The sequence below is a fragment of the Oncorhynchus masou genome, chromosome 11 (genome assembly GCF_036934945.1).
Source record: "Oncorhynchus masou masou isolate Uvic2021 chromosome 11, UVic_Omas_1.1, whole genome shotgun sequence".
Classification (NCBI taxonomy): Eukaryota; Metazoa; Chordata; class Actinopteri; order Salmoniformes; family Salmonidae; genus Oncorhynchus; species Oncorhynchus masou.
The window spans coordinates 55,478,865-55,504,016 of record NC_088222.1 but is presented as its reverse complement, the minus strand read 5'-3'; the positions used below and the strand labels follow the sequence as shown (position 1 = coordinate 55,504,016).

The window sequence follows — 25,152 nt, the reverse complement described above, 5'->3', positions numbered from 1 at the left end:
GTTGCTCTCATCACTCTGGATAAAGAAGCTAAATGAACACAATGTAAATGTAATTTAAATAAGACATCTTGTAATGATACTAGCGATCTCTGTTCTTGCATTGTTTCCTCAGACACTGTTGCGGGATGAGCGAAGGGAGAGTACAGTCAGCTCACTCTACCTCTCTGCCTCCAACATCGAGACAGGCCAACAAATCACCTGTCGGGCCTCAAACAAGGCCTTGCCCAATGGGAAAGATGCCATTGTCACCATCGATATCCAACGTGAGTGCAGCGCCCCATATCTCACACAAAACTCATCCATTGGTCTATCTATTTGAACAATCAAACACTGTCTTTATCCTATTTCTACTGCAGAATTCTACCCCTAACATTGCACATGCGAACCCAACATCTCCAATATTTATTAACATCGTCTATTGGAGGGTCCAAGGCTGGGTTTTGACAAACGCTGTCGAAATGTGAATTATATTAATTGCAGCACTTCCCATTCAAAGAATAATTAACATATTTGTCTGGGAGCACAATGAAAGAGATAATGTGTTTGATGTCATGGTCTCAGCCAATGAAAATCAATGTTTTTGTGTTTGCTATTTGATTCTTCCTGTGTGTGTGGCCATTGTGTGCACTTCTCTTTCTTTCTTTCTTGTGCTCAACCTGCCACTAATCATTTATACTAAAATACTACCAAAAGAGATTCCTTCCGAATAGTGAAAAATAGGCCCCCTCTGTACAAAATGCAATTCTCAGAAGGTATTATTTGATTACTAAAATTTTGAACTTTGAAACTAGAATTTTGAACAAAGTCCTTTTGCGTCCCTCACAGCTCCTTCAAAGCTATTAAGCTTGACTAATAAAACTGAAATACTATTCAAGGATCCATTACGTTTGACAGCTCCATTCTTCCTCATTGTGCATTCTTTTTATTTTTGTGTCTCATCCAAAAGGTATCCTCTCCCCAAGCCTTGGCACGGGGAGAGACAGAAACAAGAGCGCTAACTGACTAGCTGTTGTTGTGTATACTGCCAGAGAGGGGCCTCATCATTTTGTCATGAAAAACTATGGCACATTTTTCCCTCGCGGCAAGTCAACTGCTGGATAAAAACAAATGTTTGATTCAGGTCTAGCTCTTTCTGTTTGGGTAAACTTGAGTTTGCCTGAAATCAAATATATACCTAGCAGGCAGCAGCAGCAGCACTGGAGCAATAGTGATGCCGTTTGTGCTCGAATCAATTTGGGTAATAAGGTGAATCTGATACCGATCGTAAGCGTAGCTCATTTGATAGGAATGAACTGCAACAATGCAGGGTTGAGGACAGGACTCTCCCCAATACACCAATAGTGGTGAAAGAACAAAGCCCCCCAAGAGTAACACACTCTATTGGCATGGCAAAGCTGTAGGAATCAATTCTCCTCAGGATGGAAATGTGAGAGCTTGAGCGATGGGTCTGCCTTTAGCACGCAGCATTAGCCTTACTGATTTCCAATTGGGCATTTGCGTGGGCCCACCTAAATGTGTCTCTTGTTTCACTTTGTATGCGCATTCAGCATGAAAGGGAGGGGTGGGGGGGGTAAAATAAAACACAAGGAAGCAATTTAGAAAAGTGGAAAGCCAGACATAAGCCACTAGCCACAGGCTCCCCTGTTACCGAGGGTGGGGGAATGGAAACAGGTGTTCGATGAATAAGTGATGACAGCGCGTGGCGAGGAGAAGAGGCCACGAGGCTCGTAGGGGTCCTCGGGGGCGCTGACTGCCACAAGGAGAGCCCTACTGTCACAGTAGCCAGTTAATATTGATGAGAGGCAGCTGGTTTGGGTGACGGTGGCGGGCGATGTGGAAAAAAGCACACACACAAACACATGCCCCATAATGCATTGGGCAGAGGGCAGACAAACACGGGGGAGGAGGGTTAGCTTGGGACACGGGGCCCATCTTGTTGGCCACTCCAATCACGTCAGACATTCTCTTACTGCTTGCTAGGTGTTTTGATGGAGTATTAGCATATTTCTCCTAGCTCTCTGTCTATGTGAATGTGTTCCTGACCACCTGAATATCTGTGGTGGTCCACTATGCAGTAGAAATGAACACTGTAGGGTTTTATGTCTCATGGGTTTCATGACCACATCTTTATAACATTTCAATATTGATGAGATGGTAGACCATGTAACTAGAATGCAATCATCTCAACACACACTCCCATGATGCTCTTCGGCACAACCCCAATACACATCTCCTCCCAACCCACTCAAATTGTCCCCATTATGAACCACAATTATGAACAAACTTACAAGCAAGTATCTTGGTGCACGTCTATCTCTCATAGGGTAACGGTGGTCAACGTGACTCTCAATAACAATGTCTTTAGACTGAATTGATGGCGTAATGTCTCTTTTGCGTTCGGAGGTTTGAGAAGGTCAAAGCTTGCGTGTAGATATCTCTTCATGAGTAATGAGGAATGTTCTTGTATTTGTATTTGTATTTATTATGGTTCCCCAGCTACTGTTCCTGGGGTCCAGCAAAATAAAGGCAGTTTATACAATTTCAAAAACATTACAATACATTCACAGATTTCACAACACACTGTGTGCCCTCAGGCCCCTACTCTACCACTACCACATATCTACAGTACAAAATCCATGTAGGATAGAAGGATGCTGTTCAAGCGTTGGTGCAGTATCCCTTGACCCTGAGACGCTTTCAATGCATGTTTCATGGTCTGTACCAGTGCTTGGAACCAGTTCAGGGAACAGAACTGAAAAACTGAAAAAATTGACACTTTTCAACAAACAGAAACATAACCTGGAACAAAAGTGATCCATACTGTTCCTGAACAGAAGCGTTATTAATAACCAGTTATTTTACATTCCAGGCATTTTCTTCCAGTCCCACAACAAAATGCAACAAGGCTCCTATGCAAAGCCTTCACTCTGTCCCTCAGAAACATATTCCAGTGTCTGCCTGCAAGTATATTTTTAATTAGCTAGGGTGAGATGAGGGCAGTGGGAAGGTAGGCCCCTAATGTCATGTAATCTAAGAAAGAAGTTGAGTAGGGAGCCAGCAGATTGCAATTGACTTTAGTGAACTATTAACAGAATATACTTACAAAAGAATACATATAGGAGCAGTCAGCGTAGTACACCAACTGCAATGCGTTTCGACTACTAGTGTCTTTCTCAAGCAGCGTTGAGCTAGAGAAGAATGGATTAACTTTTTCAATGCAAGTTAAGAATACTATAGGCCTAGTTATCACATTTCACGTTGGATTTATTAATTTAAAAAATGCAAGATGGGTTTTTAATTCTGGTACAGCCCTACAAACACAAGCTTGTTAGCTAGCTAGTTCAAGCACATTTAAAGTTACTCCATAGAAGCCGCTCCTCCTAGGTATAATTTTGAGGATCTAATTCATATAATGCATGTCATAAAAAGATGCTCAGCGTTTCAAGCCTCCCCCTCAACCATCTCTTGCTCTTTCCCCACCTGCAAAATGTCAGTTGCATCTTGCTCCATAGTCTTTGTCTGTGCATTATGCTTGAAAACAACTAGCTTGCCAGCTCTTTCTGCAATGACTGATGAGGTAATTTAATTAGCTAAATGTAAAAAAAAACTTGATTTCACAGGTTAAACCTCTTGAGTGTAGGGGGCAGTATTTAGATGTTTGGATGAAAAACGTACCCAAATTAAAGTGCCTATTTCTCGGGCCCAGAATCTAGAATATGCATATAATTGTCAGATGAGGATAGAAAACACACAGTTTCCAAAACTGTCAAAATATTGTCTGTGAGTATAACAGAACTGATATTGCAGGCGGAAACCTGAGGAAAATCCAACCCGGAAGTGGCTTCTATTTTGAAAGCATCGCGTCATTGTATAGCTGGGTGCCAGCAGCGTTTTGTATGCGCAACAGCTTGGAGCAGCCATTTTTTCTCTCTCTCCTATTGAAGAAGCTACATTCCAGGTTGATATATTATCGATTATATATTGTAAAAACAACCTGAGGATTGATTATAAAAAACATTTGAAATGTTTCTACAAACATTACGGATACTATTTGGAATTTTCGTCTGCAATGTCGTGACCGCTCGAGCCTGTGGATTTCTGAACATAACGCGCCAACCAAATGGAGGTATTTATGGAACCAAAGGAACATTTATTGTGTAACTGGGAGTCTCGTGAGTGCAAACATCCTAAGATCATCAAAGGTAAGCGATTTAATTTATTGCTTTTCTGACTTTCGTGACCAATCTACTTGGCTGCTTAGCTGTTTGTAATATTTTGTCTACTGAGAGAGATGTCCTTACATAAACGCTTGGTATGCTTTCGCTGAAAAGATTCATTGAAATCAAGCTAAGCTGTGTTTTGCTATATTGCACTTGTGATTTCATGAAAATGTCATATTTTTAGTAATTTAATTTGAATTTGGCGCTCTGCTATTCAGCGGTGGTTGACGAAAATGATCCCGCTTACGGGATGATGGGTGCATCAAGAAGTTAAAAAAGGAAAAACGGCCTCTTGAGTGGCGCAAGTGTCTAAGGCACTGCACCGCACTGCTAGCTGCGCAACTACAGATCCTGGTTCAGTACCAGGCTGTGTGGATTTGTTCAGAACTAAACAATTGCAAAATAATTTCCAACTCCTGGTTTGTACAAGCTTTTCTTCCAACCCATTGGTTGATGGATGATACGGTGTACACCTGATGTGCTATACACCATGTATACACCATTCACCGGGAGGGAAGTGGCCATTTCTTGGGTACGAGGTTGTTGAAGCAAGCAAGTAAGTGTGGTGATCCGATGGTTACTGAAAATCTTATTTTGGCTGATATGCCCTCAATTTTCATTTTGGAACAGATTGTTAGTTAATCATTAATGAAGCAAAGACATGATTTAATTAGTGCCAGAGAAACCAAGATGGAGGATGGAACACAGCAATGTAGATCACCTCAAGATAAAAACGTAATATTCAATATCGGTAAATTAGACAAAATATTAGCACTACACAATCTGGTGGGTAAAAACCTTAAATCTGGATAACAACACAAAACAAAATCATAAAACTAGAGAAATGTATCAACAAATACTACGAAAACAAACAACCTATCGCAAAACAAAAATGTGACTCTTCTACAGACACAGACAATTTAATATTTTCGCCACCGGGAATAGTAAAGGTCGAAACCGATCTGTTACCATCAATAAATGACAAACTAGGCATACTTGAACTAGTAAGTAAGGATATAAGACAGATAAAGGCAAGCCTCGAGATGAGTGACGAAAAAGCTGCGAAAGACACAAACAAGCTGAAAGCGACAGTCAATAATATTGAAACAGAAGTTAATGAACTTAAAAAGGAGAACATTGTTCTGAGAGAAGCCTTACTTGACATACAGACTAGATCCATGAGAGAGAATCTGGTACTTCCAGGTATCCAAGAGAAATAAGGAGAAATGTTCCTAAATGTGTCATTAGAGTTCCTCCTTACAGCACTTCAGAACCCATGTGAAGCTATCGACAAAATCCAACACAAACATATACACCGCTTTAGACACAGATGGCAAAGGTATGGATGCCCAATAGTTGCCAAATGTGCTTTCTTTAAAGATAAAATAATGGTTAAACGCCTGGGTAAAAGACTTGCTGGCATGAAAATAGGCATGAATTCCCGAAGGAAGTTCTGTATCTAATTTTCAAGGAAAATAGAATGAAAGGGAAACGCATAGCTCTCGTAGTCGATAAACTGTATATTAATAACCAAATGTTCAGAGACTCAAAGACTACTCCATGGCTAGTCTAAAAATTACAAAGTTTTCATAGAGGAGGCAAATAATGAAAGACACAATACTAGCCATGGTAGGGATTGTAATAATACAAAAAAATAGATAGAAAAGCAATCTTCAAATATAAGTAATTGCAACACTAAAGCACTAAATCAACATGGTGGAGATAAAAACAGCAGACAGAAGGCACAGTATGTGGGTATGTGTGGATGTATTGAGATGGATGGGGTGATGTTTGTTTTTTGGTGTTTGGGAAAGGGTGGCATTAAGTGAGTAAGAAAGGAAATGGTTGCATATCCCAGAACCAATGTATGTCTGTGAGCAGGGGTTGTGAGAGAGCTTTCAATATGGTGCAGATGAGGAATATATTCATTTTATGATGAATTATACATCTTGTTAATTTATTCTCCTATCATGATGGGACTGCATTTTAAAATAAATTATACATCTAATTTATTTACTGTCCTACTGTATCATGGGGAACATTTAAAATAAATATATACATCTAATTTATTTATTTATGATCCTATATTGATGGAACGGTCCACCACGCCATACCCTAGACACCCACCTGAACGACCCAGACGCTAATGAGAAGTCCCTATCTGTTTTATGGGCCTGCTGTAATGGGCCTGTTTGCAGCCAAAATGCGGTCAGAGACCTTCTAGAGCAGCATCACCCCCTCAAGATTCTGAACCTGCCTAGCAGGGTTGGCCCTGCAAAGCCAGAGCCCCCTGATGGGAGAGCATAATATACAAGGAAATTCTCAAAGCTGCTAATGAGAACCTTGACGACCGTGTACCTAACCGGTGGGGATTCCGTCGGGGTGCCCCCAAGCAGTGGCAGTGCTGGCAACACTAGCTGCAGTAACCCATGGGGAGACGGTCACACTTGGACATTCAGAGAGGGGGCATCTTATAGTGGCCCTGGTGGCACAAAATCAAAAGTATAACTGCACAGAGATGCTGGGGTATATGGTCACAACGGGGGACCATGTGTGGGTGTTTCAGGGGAAGTGGGTATATCTGACCTCCATCACCTAGGACGTGACAATGGTTAATTAAATCTCCCCATTTCTGCCCATTTTTTTGCTCAGTTTTGCAGGCCTTCTCATACTGCTGCAACTGTATATGCATTCGTTAAACAAGACCTTTCTTGAGTTTGGCTCTGGGATGGTGCAACTGTTGAGAATCTGAGTCTACAGTTGTTGTGGGGGAAATGTCTTGAGTGTATTTGTGTGTGTGCGTGTGCGTGTGCGTGTGTGTGTGTACCACAACTGTTGCGACGGAGTAAAAATGTTAGGGACAATATACAGTGGTTCCTCCTTTAAAAGTTGAGAGCTTACACCACAGGACTTAGAGGTACCCAGAATCACGGCTTCATTGCTCCACCACAAGAGGGAGTTAGCGCACTCATTATGCATTTGGGTCCCAAGGTTTTTATATGACCAATCATATCGAGTAGTTCCAATGACGAATTTGATGGCTGACAAAACATTATGTAAGTAATGTAAGTGTAAGCAAATGTAAGTAATTATAATGTCATAATGAGTCGAGCAAAAAGTTAGTGTTAGTGAATGTAGTGAATGTAGAGACAAACGATTGTGCATATTTTTGTCATAAAATTAAATTACAAAAATCTGTCATTTGCAAGTTTTTTCATTCATATCCAATATCATATGTACAGAATAAAACACAGTACATCCTGCCAGCACGCCCACCAGCGAGCCACTCAGGCGAATGCGGGCCGAATACTTTCGCAAGGCACTGTATACACAGTATATCACAAAAGTGAGTACACCCCTCACATTTTTGTAAATATTTGAGAATATCTTTTCATGTGACAACACTGAATACACTTTGCTACAATGTAAAGTAGTGTGTGTACAGCTTGTATAACAGTGTAAATTTGCTGTCCCCTTTCAGTCTTTTCCATCTACACTAACCGAAGCTAATTGTATAGATGTTCTTCCTATTAATAATATGAAATCAACACCTGTACAGAAAGACTCATTTGATGGCCAAATTACAGAGGAGGAACTTCGTGATGCAACTAAAGCCTTTAAGTCCAGGAAAACTCCAGGGCTGGATGGAATACAGGTGGAGGTATAGCAAACTTCTTTTTATATACTCAAAAGACCATTATTAGTATGTTTTAAATACTCCTATATAAACGGTAGATTATCGGACACGTAACAAGAAAGTCTGATTTCAGTATTACTAAAACAAGATCCAAGTGGTTTATATAAAGATCCATGCCATTAACAAAATTGGAGGCCTCTTACACTTCAGTGTTGGTTATGCAAAAATTCTAGCTAAATGCTTTGTGCATAGAAATAAGCCTTTCATGCGTGAGTTTCAAATATCTCTAACGGTTGCCCCAGTGTGAATTTTTTTATGCACGTGATGTTAGAATGTTCTCTCCATTCCAGAATGTGATTGTTATGCAACAGTACATTTAATCTGCTCTGCCCTCAAACCAAGGAATTTATCCTGTTTTTATTTATAGGCTGTTTCAACTTTAATTTCAAATGATTTTCTGGCAACTTTTTACTTTCTAAGAACAGTTTGAATTGAGGCCAGGGCGGATTGCAAAGGTCTTGAATAAAAGCCTTTGACACTTATGAAATGCTTGTAATTATACTTCAGTATTCCATAGTAACATCTGACAAAAATATCTAAAGACACTGAAGTAGCAAATTTTGTGAAAGTTAATATTTGTGTAGTTCTCAAAGCTTTTGGCCACGACTGGACAATGCATTATGGGTTTCACGTAATCTTCTGTTGGACCCAAAGATGTCATAACAAAATGAGGTGAGTAAGGGTTCACTCATTTTTTGAGGACTTCCGGAAATTAATGGTGGGATGTGAACGATGGTGAAAAAACAGCATGGCACTGCACAGAAACTACCTGTCATCGGATTACTTTCGATTTCAAGTGTGTTTTACTCAATTATTTCGGTGATGAGTGAGCTCACCCGTGATGTGATTAATCATAAATAGTCATTTATATTAGCTAATTCATATTGTAGTTTGTCAGCAAGAGTTATACAAATATGACCTATGACTTATGACTTATGTTACGTCAATCTTTCCTCAGTTAGCGCTAGGACAAATGTAGCCTACATGTTTCCGGTTTGGATGATTGTGTTATGCTGTAGATACTTTTTTGAATGTCTGAAAATTGCATTCAAAAATTAACTGCTCATATTCTGGACATAACTTTGTAAGGACTGTGTTTGTGCAAAATATTTCTGAAAAGAGTGTGGCCAGCTCAAATGCTGATTGTTGCGTCATTCGAAACTGGCCTTTCTGAATAAGCATTCTAATCACACAGGTCATACGCTTCAGGGACCACTGTAGAACAATCACACCAGTGTGATGGTACGTGTGAAAGGGTTAACTAGGCAAGTCAGTTAAGAACAAATTCTTATTTTCAAACTGGCCGTTCTAAATAAGTGTTCTTGTCTCGACTCCCGCCGAAGTCGGCTCCTCTCCTTGTTCGGGCGGCGCTCGGCGATCGACGTCACCGGTATTCTAGCCATTACCGCTCCACCTTTCATTTTCCATTTGTTTTGTCTTCATTTTCCGCACACCTGTTTTACATCCCCTCATCACTCTATGTGTATATGGTCCTCTGTTCCCCCCATGTCTCTGTGTGTAATCGTTCGTCACGTGTTGTGTGATGCTTCATGCTGGTTTTTCGCCAGGTCTTTGTTTGGAACCCGTGGTATTGTATGCTGTACATTAGTTGTGTGACGAGTGCTTTATTCGCTTTTGCCTTTGGCGGGAGTGTCGTTAAGCAGTTGCATCTGACTGTTTTCCTTCTGCCAAATAAAGTGTGCCTGTTCACTCATCTCTGCTCTCCTGCACCTGACTTCCGTTAACCAGTTGCACACACTCTTGACAGTTCTAATCACACCGGTTTGATCATATGGTACAGGGACCACTGTAGAATGATCACACCCGTGTGTTGGTATGTGTGAAAAAGTCAGACAGGTTTTTTTTACATGGAAGATACATTGGAGATAATATAACACATGTACTGGAAACAATAGAATAGCATGACATATCAGGGAAACTAGGCCTGGTTTTCATATTAGACTTTGAAAAGGCTTTTGATAAAGTGTGACTGGAGTTTATATATAAATACCTGGAATATTTCAAGTTTGGAGAATCTCTTATAAAATGGGTTAAAGTTATGTATAGTAACTCTAGGTGTAAAATGGTAAACAATGGCTACATCTCAGAAAGTTTTAAACTGTCAAGGAGTAAAGGGAGGTTGTCCACTATCGGCATATCTATTTATTATTGCCATCGAAATATTAGTTGTTAAAATGAGATCCAACAATAATATTAAGGGATTTGGAATTCATGGCTTAAAAACTAAGGTGTCATTGTACGCAGATGATTCATGTTTTCTTTTAAAACCACAATTAGAATCCATCCACAGCCTCATAGAGGATCTAGAAACTTTTCAAACCTCTCCAAATTATGATAAGTGTATTACGTACTGGATCACGAAAAATTCAACTTTTTCATTACCGTGTAGTTTACCAATAAAATGGTCTCACGGGGATATGGACATACTCGGTATAAATATCCCAAAAGAAATACATTTTCATTCCAATACATTTTGATAGAAAGTTAGCAAAAATAGATAATATCTTGCTACCATGGAAGGGAAATACCTGTCTATTTGTGGAAAAATCACCCTGATTAACTCTTTAGTCACATCACAGTTCACCTATTTGCTCATGGTTTTGCCCACACCTAGTTGCCTTCCTTTTTAAAATATTTAATTTTACTTTCAATGGCAAGCCAGACAATATTAAAAGGGCATATTTGTCACAATCGCTATAATGATTGGACCAAGGCGCAGCGTGCGTAGAGTTCCACATATTTTAATAAACCAAAACAATAAAGCACAAACGAAACGTGAAGCTAAGAGTGCTACTAGGCAACTATACATAGACCAGATCCCACCAAGCACAATGAAAAATGTGGAATGGGAAAAAAAATGGAAATGGCTGCCTAAATATGATCCCCAATCAGAGACAACGATAAACATCTGTCTCTGATTGGGAACCATACCAGGCCAACATAAACCATTAATCACCTAGATGACCCACCCTAGTCACTATCACACCCCAACCAACGTAGAGAATAAACAGCTTTCTATGGTCAGGACGTGACAATATTTATATAATGAATATGAATTTGGAGGGCAGACATTATTACATTTTAAAGCATTAGATCTCTCCCTAACGGCATCAGTCATACAAAAGTTATACTTAAATCCGAAATGGTTCTCTAGTAAATTAGTAAGAATGCCTCACCCCATGTTAAAGAATGTTTTTTTCCCTTTATTCAGATTACAAATGCTTACTTTCAGTTATTTGAAAACGAAATCATCTTCAAAATGTTGTAATTCTTTAACCCTTCGGCTGTGTCCTGGTCGAATTTGACCAATTTAAAAGTTCTCTCTGAAAAATGTAGTTCATTTAATCTGATTTTCATAAGGTTCCATGACTTTGTCCACACAAAATACATTTTGATGATTTCCATTACATTTTGGGTGTTTTATTTAACTTTTGTACACCTGTGGTGTTCCTGGTCAAAAATGACCGGTCATTAGAAATGAATGGGTGAGACTACAATTACTGTATAAAATTGAGTTCAGGCACATGCCCATTCATCAGATGGACACACTTCCTCTCCCAGACCCCCACATGCATGTGTGTTTGAACACACACACACACACCTCACTCCCCTTCTTTGCTTCCATGAAAACCCCCATGGGATTTCCCTAGTAGAATATTTCCCCCACGGGAACCACACCTGTTGGCATTCTCACAAACAAACATTGTTTCAATAATATATAGAACTTTTCTTGCAGCTCTCGTATATAAAGCTTTTTTAAGGCCTTGATCACAATTCATTCTCTGGCAGCACAATGACCAAACGATATACTCTATGTGAGGCTCTTGATCGTATCTTTGATCATGACACTGGTGAGGAGGAGAGACTCCTTGTTATAATTTGACATAAATTAGTCTGTGATAAATAGCACTATGTTTCATCTGAGTATTTGTTATAGTCAAAATAATCAATATATTGTGCTTTTTTTCCCCTCAAAAACGAATTGTATGAGCTCAGGTCAATGAGGCATACAGGCCATAAAGAGCAAATAGAAGTTCCAAACTTGTAATGTTTACAAGAACTTAAGTTGATAAAAAGGTCTTACACAACATTAGGTGATAATATATGTATTATTATGGATTTATAATCAGCTATAATGGGGTGGTAATTTTGGACCGGAAACACAGAATTAATTAACATGAAGCACAACAGGAGGGTTAAAGAAGCCTTAGAAAGTTGGTTGCAATTTCAGTTTGATCCACCTGAAAAGACAGAACAAATAAATCAACAAATATTGTGGATAATCTCAAATATACAAATTGATAAAAAAAAAACATATTGTTCAATAAAACGTTTTTAAAAAGGTATAATATTTGTAAATTATATCATAAATAGAGGCATCAGTCAAGAAGTTAAAGCTTGGTCGCAAACGGGTCTTCCAAATAGACAATGACCCCAGGCAAACTTCCAAGGTTGTGGCAAAATGGCTTAAGGACAACAAAGTCAAGGTATTGGAGTGGCCATCACAAAGCCCTGACCTCAATCCTTTAGAAAACTTGTGGGCAGAACTGAAAAAGTGTGTGCGAGCAAGGAGGCTTACAAACCTGACTTAGTTACACCAGCTTTGTCAGGAGGAATGGGCCAAAATTTACCTAACTTATTGTGGGAAGCTTGTGGAGGGCTACGCAAAACGTTTGACCCAAGTTAAACAATTTAAAAGCAATGCTACCAAATACTAATTGAACATATGTAAACTTCTGACCCACTGGGAATGTGATGAAAGAAATAAAAGCTCAAATAAATCATTCTCTCTACTACTCTTCTGACATTTCACATTCTTAAAATAAACTGGTGTTCCTAACTGACCTAAAACAAGGAATTTTTACTTGGATTAAATATCAGGAATTGTGAAAAACTGAGTTTAAATGTCTTTGGCTAAGGTGTATGTAAACTTCCGACTTCAACTGTATGTAAGCACTTCATGTACATTTCTGCAGTACACTAAGCACTCTGTATGTACCCATTGCTGATACTGTACAGAAAGTATCTCAATACCTTGAAATAGACCTCTGAACCTTTCACCTATTACTATTACAATGAGATTGAGGTTGTAACCTCATAAAAATATCTTATTTTAATTGATGACGGCCTCTCTTTTAAAAATGCATAATCAAAACTTACAAAGAAATTGAAGCTGAAATTGGGATTATATTTTAGGAATAAGGCCGTTTTGTCTTTTGAAGCCAGAAGGAGGCTCGTATCAGCTACATTTAAACTACAGGGATATTTTATATGTGAATGCTTCCACTCAGTGTTTGAGATCAATTGACACTCATTACCATGGCACTTTGAAATGTATTTTAAACTGCAAAACACTTACGCACCACTGCACTTTGTATACCAGGGTTGGCTGGCCTTCTCTAGTCACTCGTAGGCTCAGTCACTGGTATACTTTTATTTACAAAGCCATTTTGGGTTTACATGTAACGGTAAATGAGTGAATAGGTGTGGAGTCAGGCGCAGAGAGCAAAGGATACGGTAAAAACACGCTTTTAATGTCCAGAAAATCAAACGAACAAAAATCAGGCGAACAACACATGTGAAGAAATAAAGGACAGCGAAAAAAAACGAAAAATACAAACCACTCTAACACATACAGAATTAACAAGCCCGCACAAACAGAAGCGGGCTGAACTAACTTAAATAACCCCACCCTAACAACCAAACAAGAAACAGGTGAAACCAATTAGACAAAACCAAACGAACACAGAACAATGGATCGGTGGCAACTAGTAGACCGGCGACGACGAGCGCCGAGCGCCACCCGAACCAGAAGGGGAGTCACCCTCGGTAATATTCGTGACATTACAACCTTTTTATTTGTGCATTTTTAATGTTCAGAAATGTGGTGGGTACTCTCTTCGTTCGCTGGACTTTATACTGCTAACTGTTCCAAAGGGCTTTTATGTTCTCTGCGCCATTCTCTGCGCCATCGTCTTGGAACACCTTACAAAATACTTTTAAACTGGAAGAACTTTTCCCGATTAGTGTTTTTAAATCACTGATGAAGGATGTTGAGGCTGATTCCCTGACCTGTCAATGTTTTTAATTTGCTGTTTTATACTCTTGTGAATTCAATGGTTTTTACTGGATTGTAGTTTTTCATGTTGTCTGTCTGTAATTTTTTGTAATGACTTGGTGCTGCCTATCTTGGCCAGGGCTCTCTTGAAAAATATATTTTAATCTCAATGAGCTCTTCCTGGTTAAATAAAGGTTAAATCAAATAAAAATTAAAAACAGCTCTCTCGTAAAAAAAAAAACTAAGACGTTATTTTTGAGAGGTCCTTTAATTTTTTATTGGTTCTCTCCCGACACCACAATGATCTGCAAGGATCAATGCACAAGAAGAGTTTGAGTCCGAGGGCCTCCATGAGTAATTGCATGTAGTGGATAAGAGCAGTGCAATGATACTGCCGTTTTCTTTCTCTCTCTCTCATAGCCACACAACACAATGTATCTCTTCACAACAAAAACACGCTCACTCTGACAGCTAAAGTAAGAAGAGTGCTTCAACAAGCTGAAGGATGCTGCCCAGTCTCTCCCAGGAGTCTTCTCGCTAAAATAGTCACATATATTTACATTCACCAGAAGTATCTCTCTCTCTATTAGAACCTCCTCATTAGCAACTTCTCAGGTTTTTTGATAGAAGGCTCCTAAGGAAGTGAACATGATAGGTGAGCTTCATGGGGGTAATGTTTGTGCCTGTGGGTGACTGAGCCTGTGAGCCCAATTTTGTCATAACCTTCATCATTGCATTGTCATAGATGTCATAGATTTCATGGCAAATGAATTAGTAATTGTCAAAGTCATTGGCTTTTTAAAATAAATTCAGCTTTAAAGCTGAAGATCCCTTGTCCCCCTTCCCACCAATGGAATGACTAATCTGGGATGTAATATTGTCATCTGCAAATAAGGATTTATGAATCTGCATCTGGTCACATTAAACAAGACCCCCAGCATATTATGTACAAACACATGAAGACCCCTCTGCCAGTCATTCTCATTATACAGTTCCCCACCTCTTCCTCTTTTCAAACGGTGCATTAGCCTTCATAAGGTGGGTGGAATCACTTTTATTTGTTTTGTCATTCCATCCCATCCTTCTTTGTTGGCTATCTAATTTGCAAACCCTGCAGGTGTGTGTTAAAAAAAAGATGAATCCTGCAACATAAGGCATTATGAATAGAACATCTGTCCGACGTGCAAATGTGTTTCCTGATTGAAATGCATTTGACTGTTAATGAGAAATACGTCCCACAGGTATCTGCTGTTTCGAATGTAGAACCGATATTCAAGTCAGTTGGAACCGACAGACTGGGGTAGATTGAGGCAGTCTTCAAAGGTGGATCGACTTTGAAAAGCACAGGCGTTTGATTTCCATAAGAATGACAAGCACAAAAACATTAACAGAGAATCAAGCAACAACAAGCCCTTTTCGACAACCTTTTTTCTTGAACAAAATTATCTTTAGAAGTGTCTTTTTATAATTGTTGTCGGTGTTGTTATTTTGCCTTCTATTGTTCCGTAACAGTAGCTTGTACTCCCAAGGCCAACCAATCAATCTTTCTCTCTTTGAAATATGAAGATGTTGTTTTACCATTGTCAGTCTGCTGTCTATTGTGGTTGAAGTGCACACAATTGTAAAGCAGTAAAAAAAAGCAGCTAAGGTAACAATAATGCCATATAGCCACTCCACCCTGTTACTGAGCTCCTCAACAAAGCATTGCTTCTTTCAACAAAGTAGTCCATCAGCAATGGGAGCAAACAGCACAACAATGATCTGGACCAGGCATCCTCCAACAGTTAAAGAAGATATCTGGAGGTAACAACAAGGAAAAGAGCAGCCATTCAAGACAGCAAATACATATGGTTATGTGACCAATAAAATTTGATATAGCTGTTTTTATTTACTGCTTTGTGTGTACTTCAACCACAAACAACATCTTCATATTTCAAAGAGGGAACTTTTGATTGTTTGGCCTTGATGGAAACAAGTGATGTTCCAGACTTTGAAGCATATGTCTTATGGCTTGTCAGCTTGTTTCTTTGGCCAACCTCCATTTGCTGCCGTGTCTCGGCTAATGAGTCAACGCAGTGTCCACAACTTAAACTCCCACCCATTTGTAAGATGGTTACTGACTGCTCATACATGGTAGAACGCAACACTAGAGTGTAACAGGGGCAGGAGATACTGTGAGGGTGTTATGGAAGTAGGTAATTAAACGTGTTGCGCCATTGTAATCGTTCATTGAAGCGATGTGTGAATGCAATCACAATCGCTAAAATCCACGGCATTCATGTGACTTTACATTGAGGTTTCCCCTTTCAAGACGGACAAAAGTACATTCTATATAACACAACTTGCTTTCCTCTTTCTAATCTCCACAAACTATTATATCCACGCCAACACATAGATAGCTTGTTTTAGCACTACACATTTTGATATATTTTGATACATGCTTGTGTGAGAGTTTGGCAGAGGTCAGAAGTAGCATATGACTGGAGTGATCTGCAGCTGAATCCCCAATCTCCTCTCACACAATTTATAGCCATGGCAGTTGAACTGAACTGGCCCCAGCTGAGAGCTTAGGGGAACACCTCAGGGGTTCCTCCTGTGTCTCGTGCCCCCTCAGGTGGTAGTGGTATTCTGGGAAGTAAATTCCAGCTGAGAGCCCATATGAAAAACTCCAGTAGGATAACTCAAGTGCCGTTAGAAGGGCTATAGTATAACACTCCTCAAAGAATGGCATCTTGAGATCCCCTAGTTAGCCTAAACTGTACTTTTATCGGCCTGGCTACAGCTCTCTTTCCTTTAACACCTCTGACCTGGCCATGTTTAAATTGATGCAACTGCTCTCGGATTGAAATGTATATGGCTAATTCTGTATCAAAAAACTAATATAATAGTGTTTCTTCAACATATAGAAAAGAGTTAAGACTTGACCTAAGGATGTTTGCTTTTAAGTGACTGCTTTATATTTTGGGAGATTTGGGGGATTATTTATTTTTCTTTGGAGCTGGGAGTATATTGTCAATCTTTTACCTGTAATGTTCGAGCAAAGCTTCCTACAAGGCCTTTACGGGGGAATAACAAGCATTCCATTTAATTTTACGGGAAATGAATGAACATCTTTAATCCATGAAAGTTATTATTGACAAGGATCCCTCCAGAAATGTCATCATGCACACCTGTCCCCTATTCCCACTGATTAGTATTTGTATATATGTGCCCTTTGGCTTCCATTGGGCTGTCCATTATTGTTACAATGCCCGTTGGTGCATGTGAGTACATGTGCTGTGTTGTTTTGGCTTTCGTGCCACTTGTATTGTGCAGATGATTACGGGTCTTGTCCAGTGTGGTATCATTGTGCGCTTGTGTTATTTATTCGAGGTACTCCTCACTCTTTTGTTTGGGTTTCAACCCTGTGTGTTTTGTTTACATGTTTGTTTGGTCTTCGTCCCTGTGCCTTTACACGGCATGCTGTAATTTGGGTAATAATAAAAGAACGTATTACGCATTCCTGCACCTGTCTCCCGATCCTTATACCAATGTGACAATTACCAATAATGCACTGGCAAGATCTGTTGAATGAAAAAAACACTAAACTACATAAATAGATTTTTATAATCTCCCCTTGGCCAAAGGGTCAGGAGGTCATTTTGTATACTTTCTAAACCTTTTCCTGATAAGTCAAACCCAATCAAGGCGGCACAAGTCAAAGTGAAAGAGTTCCATTTGCTTATATGAAAGATCAGGGGTACTTTTGAAGAAAATCACAGAGAGCGTTTTTGGAACGAGCAGAACAAAATGGGCCCCATCGCTGCACACATCTAAATCACTTTGAGAGATACAGAGTGAGAGAGCATTTGATGGTTCCGGGCCCCCGCTATCAATCTCTGGTGTGCTTGTGGGGCTGCTGAGGTTGCCTAGGCTAGTGCCATGGGGTAATTTGGATAGCCTGTTATATTTGCACAATCCCACTCCGTTTCAGTAATTTCAGCAGCGGATTATTTAACTAAGTGTGATTTGTTTTGAAAACAGCCCGAAAAAGAACCCTGACGAAGACACCGCTCCCAACGCTCCCACTGAAGGCACATTCAGTTCATTCGTCTGAACACTGTTGTTTGCTTAATTTGTTTAATTTATGTGTTAGTTGCTTTCATCCGGAGCTGTCCTTAATCACGGGTATTCTTTAAAAAGTTGCATACATTTCTAATGTAGCAATTAGCAAGTGAAACGAGGCTCCAATTAATCTGAATGGAAAATATCAGCCATTACAGAGGAGAGTATTAACGAGCCCTTTCCACTCTGTTTGTTGTTTGCTTTGTTTTGCTCTTTCATCTCCAACATTTGACTGAGTGAATCTTTAATTAACCAGTTTAAGCACTGCTGTGTGAAAATGTCTTTACCAGGGTCAGGATAGCATCAAACCCCAGACAACAATGTTTATACAGTTGTTAACAGGCTGCTTCTTGCAATCACACATATCTGACTCTGACAACTGAATCCATCTGCATTCGATTGGGGTCATACGCTCACGCACGTGCCTGTGCTAACACACACACATATTCTCACACAGACAGACAGACAGACAGACAGACAGACAGATAGACAGACAGACAGACAGACAGACAGACAGACAGACAGACAGACAGACAGACCACACACACATCTGAATCGACTTACTCTATTAGGGAAGTCAATCTGGTTTTACAGACATTAAAAATTCCACGACACGGTTAGTTAGCCCTTGTAGCTGCGACCGCAGATAGTCCCAGGCTTGTGGCTAATTAAATCCCTGCTGTTTTTTGCTGGTTCCATCGGGGCTGTGAGCTGTGCTGGTTGGAATTGCGTGGAGTAACAGAGGTAACCTAAGTTTCTACCATCATGCCACCTAAAGCTAAAGAAGGTGGGAAGTATGGAGAAGACAGTGTTTTGACATTCACAGAAGCGTGATCTTTTCAATATTTTAAATATCGACAAACAATGGTTACAGAAACAGGAAAATACCGTTGTCAAATTTCTGGTGGACTCAACTAACAAAACAAGGGATTATCTGACCAGAGAGGTCCAGGACTTTTAACTTCTTTGGGATAGAGGGTAGTATTTTCACGTCCGGATGAAAAGCGTGTCCAAAGTAAACTGCCTGCTACTCAGGCCCAGAAGCTAGGATATATATATACACATATATATACACACACAGAAGCTAGCATATTATTTTTATTCTTTGTATTTGTTAGATACACTCTGAAGTGTCTAAAACTGTTTGAATGACATCTGAGTATAACAGAACTTATTGGAAGGCAAAACCCCGAGGACAAACCATCCAGGAAAAATAAAAAAAATTGAGCTAACTCTTTTCAATGCGTTTTCATTGGGAATCTAGAATTCTAAGGCAATTGCTTGCAGTTCCCATCGCTTCCACTGGATTTCAACAGTCTTTAGAAATTGGTTTATGTTTTTTCCTTTGAGAAATGAAAACGTAGCCCTGTTCAGAATGAGGGTCGAGGGAAGTGTATTGTTTGATAGAGGCGCGCAACCTGAAAAGCACGCTCCACTTTGTTTCCCTTCGGTATTGAACGCAGTTTATTCCGTCTTAAATTGTATCAATTATTTACATTAAAAAAATACCTGCAGTTGTATTAGGAAAGTTGTTTGAAATGTTTGGACAAAGATTCTAGGTAATGTATGAGATATTTTGTAGTCATGTTGCGCGATTTGGAACCAGTGTTTTTCTGGATCAAATGCGCCAAATAAGTGGACATTTTGGATATATAACGACGGAATTAATCGAACAAAAGCGCCTGGCGGGTTGAAATATGATTGTCTGTGTTTGTTTGATGGGGTGCTGTCCTCAGATAATAGCATGGTTTGCTTTCGCCATAAAGCTTTTTTGAAATCTGACACGTTGGCTGGATTAACAACAAGTGTAGCTTTAATTTGGTGTATTGCATGTGTGATTTCATGAAATTTTAATATTTATAGTAATTTTATTTGAATTTGGCGCTCTGCCATTTCACCGGATGTTGGTCAGTTGGGAAAGTAGCATCCCGCCTAGAGAACTGTTTGCAGTTCTCCCAGGCAGAGGTGGATGTTCTGTAAGAGATTTGCAGCAAGTTGACAACAAACTGTAAGTCAACGCGAGATGTCATCAGCACTGTCTGTCAGTCAGTCATTGAAACAGACAATCTAGAGGGAAAATCCAGGAGGAATAACATTGTTGTGGATGGCATACCAGAGTCTCCCCATGAGACCTGGACGGAGTCTGAAGAGAAAGTGAGAAAAGAAATCATTGCAAAGCTGCCGATGGATCATTGGAAGATTGAGGCGGAGCGTGCCCACAGGTCTGGGAAATCTGAAACCAGCCCAGGTGACAGACCCATGCCAATAGTGGTCAAGTTCCTAAGGTTCAAGGAAAAGATGGCTGTTTTGGAGAGAGCCGAGAACTTGAGAGGAATCAACATCTTCCTCAACGAGGACTTCTCTGAAGCTGTGTGCCAAAGGTGGAAAGAAAGCATGGGGACATTGCTTACATCCGCTATGACAAGCTCATTGTCCACCCTCCGTCCCAAAAAGCCTGGGAGGAGGGAGAAACCCAAGCTTCCGGGTCAATAGCTTCAGCCCAATATCACACACATACAGCAACTGACACTCACCCGTGCCTGATTGACTGACTTTATCTGCCAAAGAAAGTTTTTATTTTATTTTGTCTGATAAGCTACCCAGGAACTACCCATCTACAGAAAAGACAGGAATGCCTATGGGGGAGGTGCTGCTGAATATGTTCAGACCCATTTTCCTTTAAAGCATGTCAAATGTTGATGAAGTGTTGTGGTTGTATGTTCACCTGCCTCATCTAAAGCCTCTTCTTTTTTGCTAAATGTCAGTATTTGGATAATATGTGTGAAATGCTTGATAGTATGTGTGATGTTAACAGAGAGATCTATTTTCTGGGTGACCTGAACATTGACTGGTTAGCAACTAGCGGGCCTCTCAAGAGGAAGCTTCAAACTGTGACTAATGCCTGTAATACGACCCAGGTTATCACTCAACCAACGAGAGTGCATACCAATAGTGTTGGATCTGTGACGTCCACTTGTATTGATCAACTCTTCACGAATGCTGCAGGGCTGCCTAAGAATAGTAAAGCACCATTTGCTGGCTCGAACAGACGCTAAATCAGTTTGCTGCCTGTCCTTAGTAAATTGATGGAGAGAATTGTTTGAGAACAACTTAACTACTGACTTTCAGCATGCATATAGAAGGGCACTACTCAACTTGCATTGCACTGACTCAGAGGACTAATGAATGGTTAAATAAATGCATAATAAGATGACAGTTGGAGCTGTATTGTTAGATTTAAGTGCAGCCTTTGATGTTATTGATCATACATTGTAATTGAATAGAAAAACAAACAAATAACTCTGCATCACCTAACATCACATCATTGGAAATCTAATTATCTAATGGAATCCAGAGTGTCGTCATTGGAAGCTCCTCTAACGTCAGATATGTATAGTGTTGTGTCCTTCAGGGCAGTTGCCTTGGGCCGTTACTCTTCTCTATTTTTTACAAGTGATTTGCCACAGGTCTTACACAAAGCTAGATTGACTATGTATGCAGATGATTCCACACTCTACATGTCAGCACACAAAGCCGATGAGCTCACTGAAATTCTAAATAAGGAGTAACTATCAGTGTCAGAAAGAGTGATTAATAATAAACTGGTGATTAATATGATTCTGGAAAACTGTCCAATCCCTGAAGGGTTCTGTTACTTCCTCTCTGCCACAACAAATTAATTCAGACACTGACCTCATTACAGAAAAAAATGCCATCATTTATGCATTTAATCACCATTTTATTTCACTGGGCTCTCTCTTTCAAATAACCTCTAAGCCTATTCACAATGATATTGGGCAGGATGTTGTTAGGAGAAACTTGCTGAATGATCAGAGAAATAATAGCAAAAGCTTTTTTGGGGGGCTATTTACAGAATAAGAAATCCTGGATGCTATGCTAGCAACAGACAACAATAAATCCACAGGAGGCGACCAATGGATACTGCTCTGCTTAAGTGTGCATCATTGTTGGCTCAATAACTCACATCTTTTTATGTAACATTTATCAGGAAATATTCCAAAAGTATGGAAATCTGCTCTTGTGCTGCAAATCCATAATAGTAGTGATGTTAATAATCACCGCCCCATTTCAAGGCTTCTTTGTCTAGCTAAGATTCTTGAATCATTGGTAAATGTACAATTTTGCTCTTTTTTTATTTGAGAAATGTATTTTGAATGTAAACCAATCAGGGTTTAGGCCTGGGCATAGCATTATTACAGCAACCACTTTAGTTGTTAATGTTCTTGTCAATGCTTTAGAGACTAAAATGAAATGTGCTACTATGTTTGTGGATCTGTCAAAAGCTGGTGATCATGCTATTTTATTGAAGGCCTGAGCTCTGACGCCTGTTCATGGTTTCACAATTATCTTGGCAACATAACTCAGGCCATCGTGATTGATGGGGTTGAAGGGGAATTTCACCCTGGGGGAATTTGGGCTTGTTTTCATCATGTCTGATACATTTCTAGGGCAGTGAGATGTGTTTCAGACATAATTGCCCAGGAGGAAGGCAGGTCAGGGTTTTGCACACTGAATTATACACCCTATAATGTCTTTAAGGTCATTGATGGGGGGTGAGATCTAAATATACATGTAGTCCTGCTTTGTAGCATTTTGTGAAGGCTCTACGTTATACTGATCACACTTTTTTTGTGTGTTTAGATATGGTTGTCCTTCTTCGATAGAGCCATTGGACGTCTTTCAGCGATGTTCCTATCGGCGGCCTATAAAATATACAAGCGACACATTTTTACAATCTCTGAAAAACTACTGGGTGGTGATTCATCCTCTGGCCCCTAACAACAATCCTTTAGGCAATACTGAAAGAATTTACCAGACGCAATGACTTCAAGTGATTCCTCTCATCAACACGAATTTGTCGATGGACCATCTATTAGCTTCATGTTGATATTCAATCATACAGGTTTTAACTGGAATTTAGTGAAGAGGATTCGAAACAAAGAGTTGGATTTAGCTAACGTTAGAAGCTCAGCTACAGCCGATACCAGAGCCAAGAGGGCAGATGACAAATACGGTGTCTAGCTAAGTAAGTAACTTTTTCCTGCAAGCCACCATAGCTAGCTAGCTAACATTAGTTTAACTACTGGGGAGAAATCAAATTATCTTTTATTTTGCTAACTAATTAGCTAAATTACCTAGCTAAACAACTACCTGTAGCCATATCTATGACTAAAAATAAAATAGGTTTTACAATCGGAAATCTTTTGTATCTCGGTTGTTAAAACCTGTTGGGGCAAGGCATTCCCCTCAGGGAACTCCAGCCCCCCCGTTCAGCTGAAAAGGTGGCACAGGGAATTCAAAAATATTCTTTAGAAATATTTAACTTCCACACATTAACAAGTCCAATACCTCAAATGAAAGATTAACACCTTGTTCATCTCCCCATCATGTCAGATTTTTAAAATGTTTTACAGCGGAAACACAACATATATTTATGTTAGACCACCACCAAACCAAAGAAAAAATGTAGCCATTTTTTCCAGCCAAAGATGAAATCACCAAAGCAGGATTAGAAATAAAATCAATCACTTAATTCTTAATGCAACCGCTGTGTCAGATTTTTTTTAAACATTACGCAAAAAGCCTAACATTGCAATAATCTGAGACGGCGCTCAGACGTAACAATATTTCTCCGCCATGTTGGAGTCAACAGAAATACAAAATTACAACAAAATTTCCCTTACTTTTGATGATCTTTCATCAGAATGTAGTGCAAGGAGTCCTAGTTCCACAATAAATCGTTGTTTTGTTCCATAATGTCCAATACTAGTGTCCAAGTAGCAGCATTTGCTATCACTTTCAGCTCACGTGCCCAAAAACTAACTTCTGGTCCAAGATAACTTCCAAAAGATATATTCCAGGTCGAAAAAACTGGTCAAACTAAGTACAGAATCAATCTTCAGGATGTTATAATCATATATACTCAATAACGTTCCAACCGGATCATTTGTTTTCAACTGGGGCTGATTGGAACAGCCGTAGCACCCACAGACAAATGCGCCACAGCAAAATGGCATTTTCTTGCGACACTGACTATTTTCCCTCCCATCAGGTCAAAGTTCACAGCAAATGCTCCATTATACTTTCTACTGAATGAGGACATCTAGTGGAAGGCGTAGGAAGAGTTTCCAGATCCATAACTGGTTGGGAAGGGAGGGGGCGATGACGTCAAAGTTGCCCAACTTTCAGAATTTCAAAACTTTTTGGAAGATTGCCTGCCCTATGAGTTCTGTTATACTCACAGACATAATTCAAACAGTTTTAGAAACTTCCGAGTGTTGTCTATCCAATAGTAATAATAATAATATGCATATATTAGCAATCTAAGACAGAGTTTGATGCAGTTCACTATGGGCACGCAATTCATCCAAAGTGAAAATACTGCCCCCTGTCCCAAACAGGGTTTACCTCTTCCCTTTTTAGTCATAGATATGGCTAGTTACTAAACAGCAAGCTACGCTGTTACAACTAGCAACCTAAAGCTAGGTTTTCCAGCAGACGTTAGCACATTACTGGAGTTGGCTAGCTAGTTAGCCTGGTGCCTGCTAACTTATTATGTGCCACACCTCACATTTATAACTTGTCAGCAAACTAGTTAGCCTGGTGCCTGCTAACTTATTATGTGCCACACCTCACATTTATAACTTGTTAGCAAGCTAGTTAGCCTGGTGCCTGCTAACTTATTATGTGCCATGCCTCACATTTATAACTTGTTAGCAAACGTGTAACATCAGCAACAGTAAATCATTTTACTAGCTAGCTATGTAACGTAATTGACAAAGGGTTGACATTGGTTATGATTATGACCTTTGATGCATTGCAATCACACAGAATTACAGGCAACACGCAAGATAGGATTCCAAACAGCTAGCTACGTGTACTAGAAAACAGTGAGGAGAAACAATACAATAATTTAATTTTATACATCTCTGAAACAGAAGCTGGTTTTACTATAGAAATATTCGCCTAAGTGTAACAGTATAGCTTCCGTCCCTCTCCTTGCCCCTACCTCGGCTCGAACCAATCTAATC

The 25,152-nt window shown here is 39.7% G+C and overlaps 1 protein-coding gene across 2 annotated transcripts in view; it reads left to right on the top strand.

Moving 5' to 3' along the window:
• Positions 1–25,152, top strand: part of LOC135548857 (kin of IRRE-like protein 3) — a 280,617-nt gene that overhangs the window by 181,219 nt on the left and 74,246 nt on the right. For both annotated transcript variants that reach the window (XM_064978889.1, XM_064978888.1), the window contains exon 5: positions 113–263. In XM_064978889.1, the coding sequence (XP_064834961.1) occupies positions 113–263 (151 nt within the window). The remainder of the gene's footprint in view (positions 1–112; positions 264–25,152) is intronic.